The following is a 10,595-nucleotide window of genomic DNA, read 5'->3' as shown; positions in this document are numbered from 1 at the left end:
GTTCGGTGCATAAGCACAAACAACAGTCAGGACCCGTCCCCCCACCCTAAGGCGGAGGGAGGCTACCCTCTCGTCTACCGGGGTAAACCCCAATGTACAGGCGCACAGCTGGGGGGCGATAAGTATGCCCACACCTGCTTTACGCCTCTCACCGCGGGCAACTCCAGAGTGGAAGAGAGTCCAACCCCTCTCGAGGAGGCTGGTTCCGGAGCCCAAGCCATGCGTCGAGGCGAGTCCGACTATATCTAGCCGGAACCGCTCAGCCTCGCGCACCACCTCAGGCTCCTTCCCCAGCAGAGAGGTGACGTTCCACGTCCCAAGAGCCAGCTTCAGTAGCCGAGGATCAGACCGCCATCAGACCGCCAAGGTCCCCGCCTTCGGCTGCCGCCCAGCTCACATTGCACCCGACCCCCATGGCCCCTCCCACGGGTGGTGAGCCCGTAGGAAGGGGGACCCGTGTCGTTTCTTCGGGCTGTGCCCGACCGAGCCCCACGGGCACAGACCCGGCCACCAGGCGCTCGCCGGCGGGCCCCACCCCTGGGCCTGGCTCCAGGGGGGGGCCCCGGTGACCCGCGTCCGGGCAAGGGAACACGGTGTCCATAAATATTATTCATCATAGGGGTCTTGTGAGCTGTTCTTTGTCTGGTCCCTCATCTAGGATCTGTTTGCCATGGGTGACCCTACCAGGGGCTTAAAGCCCCAGACAACATAGCTCCCAGACTCATTGGGGCACGCAAACCCCCCCACCACGATAAGGTGACAGCTCAAGGGGGATGATGTTTCCTGCAATGATTTAATAGATTAGACCAGGGCTATTCAAATGGCGGCCCGCGGGCCACATGCGGCCCAGAAGCAATACCTGAGTGGCCCAACTCAGCCAAAAAAGCAGAGAAAAACCATGAAAAACACAGTTTGCGAAAATAAACTCAAAATTCCTACAGTAGATCAGAAAATTAATGCAACACTCCACGTAGCCTAGCAACACACAACCAACCCACAAGGCAGCACGTTGTTTTGAAAGTTACTGATAGAGCCATGTTAGCAACTCAACTGAAAAAGTCTCTCTCAACCCTCAAACGAAAAATTGACGATGAAAACCGTCGTTTTAACCCGGCCCGGACGGACAGATACAGTTTTATTTTACCATCAGCTAAACCGGAAAAGTGATTCCGGAAATGATGATGTTCACCGATCAATCCCAACCTTTGCGGTCTCCGCGAGTCTCTGTCTCCTCGACGGATAGTTAGGAATTTTGGCCGACGCACGCAAGCAACGGAGAGCGTCTCTGGGAGGATTTCCGACAACGGAGAGGGCTCTCCGTGGCTCTTCGTGGCGTTTCCCGGACGACTATAAATCAGGCTTAACTCCAGTGTGTCAGAGAGACCTAGAATCGAAGGTAGTCATTTCTCTAGGAAGGCAATGGCATTGCTACCTTCAACTCCCTGCAGGAACCCTGCGATCCTCAAATTTGTCCTTCTCTGTCGATTCTCTTGGTCGTCAAGTTGTGCCCTGATATCAGCCTCAGCCAGGGAGTGTTTTTCGGTTTTGCTCCAGGAATCATCCTACTCTCCTCTGTCATATAGGGTCCCACAGGGCTCAGTTCCAGGGCCACTGCTTTTTTCCCCTGTATATATTGCCTCTGGGTTTCATCCTTGGAAGGCATGGAATTGCATTTCACTGCTATGCTGATGATTATCAGGTTTACTTGCCCTTAAAGCAAAAGGACGGTTTGTCAATTAAACCACTCTTGGATTGTTTGGAGGATATTAAAGCTTGGTTGGCCCTAAACCTTTTTAAATTTTAATGAAAAGAAAACAGAGTGATAGTGTTTGGACGATTTGTGTTTTTAATTGGATAGTGATTTTAAATTGGACAGCCAAATTAGAGCTGTTGTTAAGTCCTGTTTTTATAATTTAAGACGGTTGGCAAAAGTAAAGATTTCACTTTTGACAACTGTCATAGCACTCTTTCCAAGCAGCAATTAGAAACAGTGATCCAGTGATTACAGTTTGGATTACTGTAATGGACTTACTGTTGGAGTCAGTCCTTGCTGTCGCGTCTGCAGCTGGTTCAGAACGCTGCTGCACAACTTTTAACTGGTTCCTCAAAGGGTGGCTACTTTGAGGAATCTAAAATATGAAACATATTAAAAGCTGCCGTTGGCAGGTTTTCAAAATTCCGAGTCTAAAGTCGGAAAATTCGAACTGATACAACTTTCAGGTCCATCCCCCTCTGTGGACGAGGTTGTGCACGTGAGTTCACACCAGTGTGCGCGCATACAAGCTGGGGGCAGACTCACGCTCAGCATGGAAGACGTGGTTGGTGACTGTTCTGCTCAGATAATAGATCAATAATGAACCTAACGTGATTGGTTAAAAACAGCCGGGAGCGCTCGATTTTTGCAAGCACGATTACAGGCTTTAGAGGGAGCTACAGAATTCGGGATTTTTCCTAAACAGTCTATTTAATATTCTACTTCCAGAATCCCATGACAGTTCAAGCTAATATGACTAAAAAAAGTTGCCGATGGCAGCTTTAAGAGTTATTTCACACTTTTTTGTTTACTATATAATTCCATATGTGTTCATTCATGGTTTTGATGCCTTCAGTGAGAATCTACAATGTAAGTAGTCATGAAATTAAAGAAAAACCATTAAATGAGAAGGTGTGTCCAAACTTCCAAACTGGTAGTGTATATATCTATATATAGATATAACAAGGCAAGATGTCTTATCTTATATAACTGCACCTAGATATATACACTGACACTGATATATATATATATATATATGCAGAAACATGCTGCATCTGCTCAGCATTTGATGTACATGAAGCCTCAGAATTTAGTCAGAACACTAAAAGCACAAACTACAAACAGTTTTTAGTTATTGCAATATGATATACTATAGTAGTATGTAATGTATAAAGTGCTTTGAGTGGTCAGCTAGACTAGAAAAGCACAATACAAGCGCATTCCATTTACAGATATATACGACTATATATATCAATAAATGATATCTTATCTTATATAACTGCACAGAAACTCAGTGGTTTGGTTTCTTGGATGACATACTTATCAAAGATTCCATCCAAGCAAAGTAAACAACCACAAATAAAAATACATGTATTGTCTAAACAGAATTTTTTACAGGCCTTCAGCACAAACCATCAATAATTGTACTTTCATGTTTAGTTATGTCCACACTAAAAAATTACTTTTGTTTTTATTCTATAAACCCAAATTTAACCCATTCATCTTGCAGCTGTAAAGGAAAGACCAAAACTCATTATTATTAGAATTGAAAGACACATTGTTCTCTTTCTCTTTGCCTTTACGAGTCACTTTACAATAGACAGTAATGAATGATGAATGAATGATGAATTTATTGTAACATTGATAAATCAGTAAATCAGATAATAATTAATGCTAAACGTAGATAAAATAATATTTACTTAGATTTTTTCTTTTTTAAATATAAGTAATTTTAAAAAACTACATCAAAGCAAAAGAAAAAGTAGGTAGAGCTATTAAAGGATTTGTTATTGTAAGGGATAATTAGCTGTATTAATTGAAGAATTAACTGTGAGTTACTGTCTGGCAGCATAAATATGTACATATAATATATATATATACATATATATTACATATACATATAAGCACTTCCAAGGGGTTTAGTTTTTAATTAGTCAATTTCATGACTCTGCTGTGACTCTGCAAATATGAATTAAATTCAACCCACAAACCATTAAAGAACAATACAAACAAAGTAAAGATGTACTGTCACTTGCCAAGCCTTCCTATTAAAGAAAGTTGCAGTCATGCGGTTATTTTTAAGTGGCATTAATCTAAACAGCACAAAAAAACTAAACAATTCTACATAAATATTTCAAATATTTAATAGTATATTTATGTTTTTGGGGATATTTTCCTCTGGAACTGTCTGATTTCTTTTTTCATTTAGCAATTCCTTCCTGAGTTTACTGTGAACCTCATAATTCAACAACAAATACATTCATCCATCCATCCATCCATTTTCTATACCTGCTTAATCAAGTTCAGGATCAAAGGGGGCTGGATCCTATTCCACCTGCCACAAAAAATACATCAGTCTAAAATGTTGTTTATTGTGACTAATTCTTTATTTTGACACAATGTAGATGTGCATTTTAGTAAAACCATTAATTTGGAGGAAACTATCAGCTAGAGTAAGTTTTTCTGAGACATCACCCATGAAAAGAAAAAAGGTCACATATCCAGTATAATGCAACAATTTAAAATGTAATGCATCTATATAAATCAGTTATTTACCAACAAAATACTTTCAGTTTCCTGCTGATACTTAAAAGCAGCTGTAGTGGAAGCACGGGGAATTATGGGGAACAGAACAATGACAACTGTGCATTCTAATAAACTGTTACATCTTTATGCAGTGGTTGGAGTTCAACAAAAATAATACATCTGTAAAAGCATAAAAAAAATTTAAAAGGGAATGTAAAGAGAAAGTAATGAAATTATAAATGTGGGAATAAGAAAAGGGATATAAAATTATGAATAAATGTGTAAATATTTCTATTTTTCATTTTAACTAACGTGATAAATTAATTTCTTTTTCTTTTTTTCCATATTACTTTTGCTTTATCATTATTAGTTTTGCTATTTCCAAGTAATTCTTGCTATAACCATTTCTGAATAGCTTTTTTATTTTCTCATTTTCAGTTTTACTGGCTTTAGCTATTATGTTACCCTTTATCATATCAATTGATTTTCACTTCTCCAAATACCTTTTTCTATTTTCTTACTCTGTGTTGTTCTCAGACCCTGAACCCAACATCTGGCCTTGAACGAGCCAACTAGAGCTTACAAATCAGTGAAACCAACCACTAGGCTATACCTATAATTTAGTTGCCAATAAATGCAAAGTCAGAGACTGGTAATGGAGGAAGATGTTACACAGTCTTGCATATACATAGTATGCTTGAAGCAGTATTTGGTCCGGGGTCGGGGTGGGGGAGACACTGACAGCTCCTGCTAAAGCTTGGCTGCACACGTACATATAGGGGAAGTAAATCCTGTTCCTTAAGGACTCCTACCATTGTCACACATTGCATGTGTTGTGTAAGAATGTGTCGTATCCTATTGTCTTTGCTATCTAGAGCTTGCCAGAGGATAACATTACAAATATGGACAGGCGTTTAACACACATCCTGTCACAAAAAGCTTTGTGGCAGGAATAGTCCAATTGATAGTTTCATAGCCTTGTTGGCTTGAAGTTGCAGGTTGAAGATCATGACACTCTAATACTGGAGTAGGAAACAAAGTAAGAAAAAAGCAAAAGCAATTCAGAGAAGGGAAAAGCAAAAACAACTTGCAAATAATAAAAGCGAAAAGAGTAGCAAAAGCAACTGAGAAAAAAACAAAAGCAAAGCTGATATTGAATTGCAGTTGCGATCAAGTAAAGCAAACCAATAAAGAAATGGTAATAGCAAAAGTTTTGAGAAATAAAGCAATGAAAATAAAAAAAAGCATCCGAGAAATTGCAAAGGAAAGAGCTTCTGACATATAACAAAGCACCAACAATGCAATAGTGAAACAGAAAAAAGCAACTGCAATGGGGAAAAAATAAGGAAAAATAAAATGACAAATATATACATTACATTATGTAAATTAGTTATAAAAATGTACCAACATCAATCTATCCCTTAATTTATAGTCGTTCATATTTCTACATTTTCTTATTTCAACACCTATTATTATTTAATTAATTATATTTCTCCATTCATTTTCTTATTGTTCAACAGATTTATCTTTTTCGTGGAACTCCATTCCATACATCTTAAGAATGAAATGAGTACAAGCAACTGCTTATGCTGTTTGACAAACAAATGTAATTCAACAAATTAAGACGAGAGTATATACAGAATATCATCTTTATTCAGGGTAACATCTGTGGTGTCAGAGGGACAAACTGTTTTTCTTTTTAAGACATAATCTGGATATTTAGTGAAGGCCCTCAATTCATTTTTTAAGTTTTAACAAGTTATATTTTACTGTGTAGCTCAAACATCCAATCTTACATGTTTAATAAGGAACCTTGCAATCATCATTTAAGATATTACACTAGTATTCCTCTTTGAATACATAATAAAAAAAAGTCATGTTTCAAACCCCAACCATAACCAAATGAACAAACTTGCAATTTTTCTGTTTTCAGAATATTTTTCAGCTGCAGTCCATGGCTAGACCAGATGATGGCTGGGGGTGTGAATGTGTTTATTTGTGCTTTAAAACATAACTACTGAGAAAGAACTGGTAAATTATGCCTTTTTCTTCTTTAAGGGCACTTTACTGTGAATGTGTCTGTTTGTCACTTTGAACACCTCTGTTGTCACTCTGCTGCACCAGGAAGGAGGAACAAAGTTTGAAAAGTTGCATTTAAACACAGCACTTACTAAATATATATTGTTATGCACAAGCTCCTCACTGGCTTTCCTCTGATTCACATTTACTTGTTGGTACTAGTTGGAACCTTTAAGTATTTTAACAGATACAAGCATCTGTTAGTTGTCACTTATTTAGTTTACTGCAATATCATCAAGTTGCTTCACTTCTTCAGACTGCCTCATCATGAACCATGCAAAGTTCATCCATTCAAAATGTGAATCTTTTGCCCATCCCTCCTTGTTGTCAAAATGAATAAATGGGCTATATGGTGTTTCCAAGAAGATCTTTGTATCTGTGGTAGCCATCTAGTCTCTGGGTCACAGATGGGAAGAAGTGGAGAAGCAGAGTTTCAAGGTGAAGGGGTTGGAGCTGCCTGCCGGTCAGAGAGAATGAGCCCACATTACACTAATGAACTGGTAACAATGTACTTTAGAAATGACTTCTTTTTTACCACCTGATAATAAGTATTAGGACTTAGAAGAGAAGTAATTAAAAAAATGTGATCCTTATATATATATATATACATATATATATATATATATCTATATATAGATATATATATATTAATATGTGATTTATATTAATATCCATGTGACACCTTCAGTGTGACTGGTTCTTCCTATGAAGCCTTATGCATAACAAATGTACCCTAAATCACTTACTGGGTATTCTGATCTGGTGGTGGTTGAGGACAGTCAAAGACTCAACAGCTTCGGTTTTATTGTCAAACTCCAACAGACCAGACAAGGTCTTTGAGCTGGCTGCAGGGAAGACAAAGGAAATGGGAGGGAAATACAGATTTCTGAGTATAAAGATGTATCTGTTTGTGACATTTAGCATCTGCTGTGTGATTGGTAAACTCACGTTTGGCATCAAAGACCTTGAACTTGGTGAAGCTAGGAACATTGTGTTCAGAGCAAAGCTATAGATGGGAAAGAGTTGAAAGAAAATTGAGAAAATAAGTCAGTGTCTTTGCTTATTTACTGAAAAGAACTTTAGATATGACTTAGACAGGTTTTGTTTGCTAAGTTATAGTCCTCCATCAAAAAATGATTCTCACGCAGGTGAGGCCTCACCTTGAGCAGCTGGTGTTGGCTGAGGGTGGGGGGTGCGTTGTAAAAGTGAAGCACAGCAGCAGGTGGCTGGATGATGTTCCTGCTGCTGTGTGTACTGCTGAAGCGATTGTTTCTGGTTAGACTGAAGTCCTGGTAGCTGCTGCTGCCATCAGCCAGCTCAAACACCTGACTGGGAATCACTGCCTGCTGTTTAGACACACTGAGGAGGGACAGGTGGACGGATTCATGATGACAAAGCCAAAAGAAACAGCAGGAACACAGGAACAAGTAAGACAGTCAGGCTTATGATGCTTGTGTTTGAGCAGCATTGAAATGAACGGGAATTTATTTAGTTACTGCTACTGTGTTGGAGGAGCTTTTACCCATCATAGACATCAGTTTTTGGTCAATTTAAGTGGGCCTTTGGTGGGCCTTTCCAAAAAACTTGTTCACACCATTATTTCTGCTTTTAAGTGGTGAGAATTTTAACCAGAGAAAGGAAGTATGACATTGCTAAGATAATTAGCACTGGACTGTCAGACTCCTCCCTACCCCTACCCTAAGCTCCACATGTTTTCCTGAAGTTTGAGGATGCGTCAGTGCTCACCAGACATTGAGTTTCTTGCCAAACACCTTGATGCTGTTGATGTGAGTCACAGCCCGGTCCACAGCATACTCGTCACCCATCTCCACTAATGCTGTGCCAGGAACACTCTTCATGAACTTTACCTGTAAACACAACCAATCAGTGCCCTGTTTTACTAAATGCTTCTACATGCTAACATGATTATCCAGCTTTAGTTTCCCAAAACACTGTAATGGAAACTGCTTTAAGAATTATTTGCAGCTTAAGGAGGCCATAGGATGCCAAAAATATCTAACTAATAAGAAGATCTGAAACAGTCACTGAAATTTGACACTTTGACTCTCTGTTACGTGACATTTGAGAGTTTAATCATTTAGCAGACACTCTACTTGCAACATTATTTAACATTTTCTACAAATAAAGGAATTATTAGTTTTAATTAATATATATTGTCTTCAGTCAGATTTTCTGCACATGCAGACGATATAATTTAGGAAGAGAGCTTTTTAAGGAGAAAAGTCAATAAAAAATATGTTTTATGTCTAAATTGTTTCTTTATTTTTCATTCTATTTTCAACCTAAAATGAAATATATTGTATTCTGGATTAGCACTATTATATTGTAAATAAAACCAAATGTAGATTATTTTTATGGATTATATTAATAATATAATTTTTAGGATTATATAACAGCTATTATATATATATATGTGTGAAATGTTTCCATGGAGACGGCGCCGCGGATGGCTGCCTCGGTACTTCGCTCTCTCGTGTTTTTTACGTTTTTTGTGCATTTGTCGTGTTTTCTGTGCTCCTTCTCTGGTCACTTACTCCAGAGAAGAACTCCTAAACATTGGTATAACCACCAGCAAAGTTTTTTCTTCGGTTCTCATCGATCCGGAAAACTTAACAGAACTACTCATTGGAGTTCTCCGTTGGAGACGCCGGACACATCGGGGGAAGCGAGCCGGCGCACTTGTCAGATTGCGGCAGCGGGGGTTTCGCACTGCGCTCCCGTCTATTCACCTGGCCAACGTCCGTTCTCTGGCGAACAAGGTGGACGAACTGCAGCTCCTCAATACAACCAACACGGACTTCAACAGATCTGCTGCCTTGTGCTTCACCGAAACCTGGCTCGGTGAGCACATCCCGGACACTGCTCTCTACCTGCCTGGATTTCACCTGCACCGAACCGGATAACGGAGCTTACGGGGAAAACGAGGGGAGGCGGAATCTGCTTTTACATTAACGAAGGTTGGTGTACTGATGTCACGGTCCTAAACAAATCATGCAGTCCTCAACTAGAAACACTCTTCATCAACTGTAAACCGTTCTATTCGCCGCGGGAGTTTTCCTCGTTTGTTCTGGTCGGAGTCTACATCCCTCCTCAGGCCTGTGTTACTGAGGCGTTACAACACCTGGCCGACCAGATTAATAACGTGGAGATAAAACACCCGGACTCTCTGCTCATTGTTTTGGGGGACTTTAACAGCGCAAACCTTAGCCACGAACTGCCAAAATATAAACAGCATATTAAGTGTCCCACCAGGGACACAAACACTCTGGACCACTGTTACACTGTTTTTAAGAACTCATATAACTCTGTCCCCCGTGCAGCCCTGGGACTCTCTGACCACTGCATGGTTCATCTTATCCCGACCTACAGGCAGAAGCTGAAATCTGCTAAGCCTGTGGTCAAGACGGTGAGGAGATGGACCAACAACGCCAAAGTGGAATTACAAGCCTGCTTTGACTGCACTGATTGGAGTGTTTTTGAGACTGCAGCCTCAGACCTGCATGAACTGACTGATACTGTGACATCTTACATCAGCTTTTGTGAGGACATGTGTGTGCCCACCAAAACCTTCCGCACATACAGCAACAACAAACCCTGGTTCACTGCAAAACTCAGGCAACTTCGTCAGGCCAAGGAGGAGGCCTACAGAAGTGGGGACAGAGTCCTGTACAACCAGGCCAGAAACACGCTGACAATGGAGGTGAAAGCAGCCAAGAGGAGCTACACTGAAAAGATTAAAAACAGCCTTTCAGCCAACGATCCAGCGTCAGTGTGGAGAGGCCTGCAGACCATCACCAACTACAGGAGACCATCCCCAAACACTGCAGCGAATCATCAACTGGCTGACGAGCTGAATGTGTTTTACTGCAGGTTTGACACATTCACACCTCTCCACCCCCCCCCCCCCCCCCCCATTGACATCACCTGCCACTCTGCCACCTCTCCCCTCTGACCCCCCACCAGCACTCACGATCTGTGAAGAGGATGTTCTGTCAGTCTTTCACAGACAAAAGATCAGGAAGGCACCCGGCCCAGACGGTGTGTCACCTTCCTGCCTGAAGGTCTGCGCTGACCAACTGGCCCCCATCTTCACCCGGATCTTCAACAGATCCCTGGAGCTGTGCGAAGTCCCCTCATGCTTCAAACTCTCCACAATAATCCCGGTCCCCAAGAAACCCACCATCACAGGACTGAATGACTACAGGCCTGTTGCCCT

General features: G+C 40.7%; 1 protein-coding gene across 1 annotated transcript in view; it reads right to left on the bottom strand.

Moving 5' to 3' along the window:
• Positions 1 to 4,116: 4,116 nt before the first annotated feature.
• LOC142379028 (heterogeneous nuclear ribonucleoprotein L-like) overlaps positions 4,117 to 10,595 on the bottom strand; it is a 28,511-nt gene continuing 22,032 nt past the window's right edge. The window contains exons 9-13 of the mRNA XM_075464094.1: positions 8,105 to 8,226; positions 7,519 to 7,717; positions 7,307 to 7,364; positions 7,105 to 7,203; positions 4,117 to 6,815 (exon numbers count right to left, since the gene is read on the bottom strand). Coding sequence (XP_075320209.1) covers positions 6,760 to 6,815; positions 7,105 to 7,203; positions 7,307 to 7,364; positions 7,519 to 7,717; positions 8,105 to 8,226 — 534 coding nt within the window. The 3' untranslated portion in view covers positions 4,117 to 6,759. The remainder of the gene's footprint in view (positions 6,816 to 7,104; positions 7,204 to 7,306; positions 7,365 to 7,518; positions 7,718 to 8,104; positions 8,227 to 10,595) is intronic.

The sequence above is a fragment of the Odontesthes bonariensis genome, chromosome 4 (assembly GCF_027942865.1).
Source record: "Odontesthes bonariensis isolate fOdoBon6 chromosome 4, fOdoBon6.hap1, whole genome shotgun sequence".
Taxonomy (NCBI): domain Eukaryota; kingdom Metazoa; phylum Chordata; class Actinopteri; order Atheriniformes; family Atherinopsidae; genus Odontesthes; species Odontesthes bonariensis.
The sequence above is the reverse complement of the archived record's forward strand: the minus strand, read 5'-3'. Positions and strand labels throughout refer to the sequence as shown.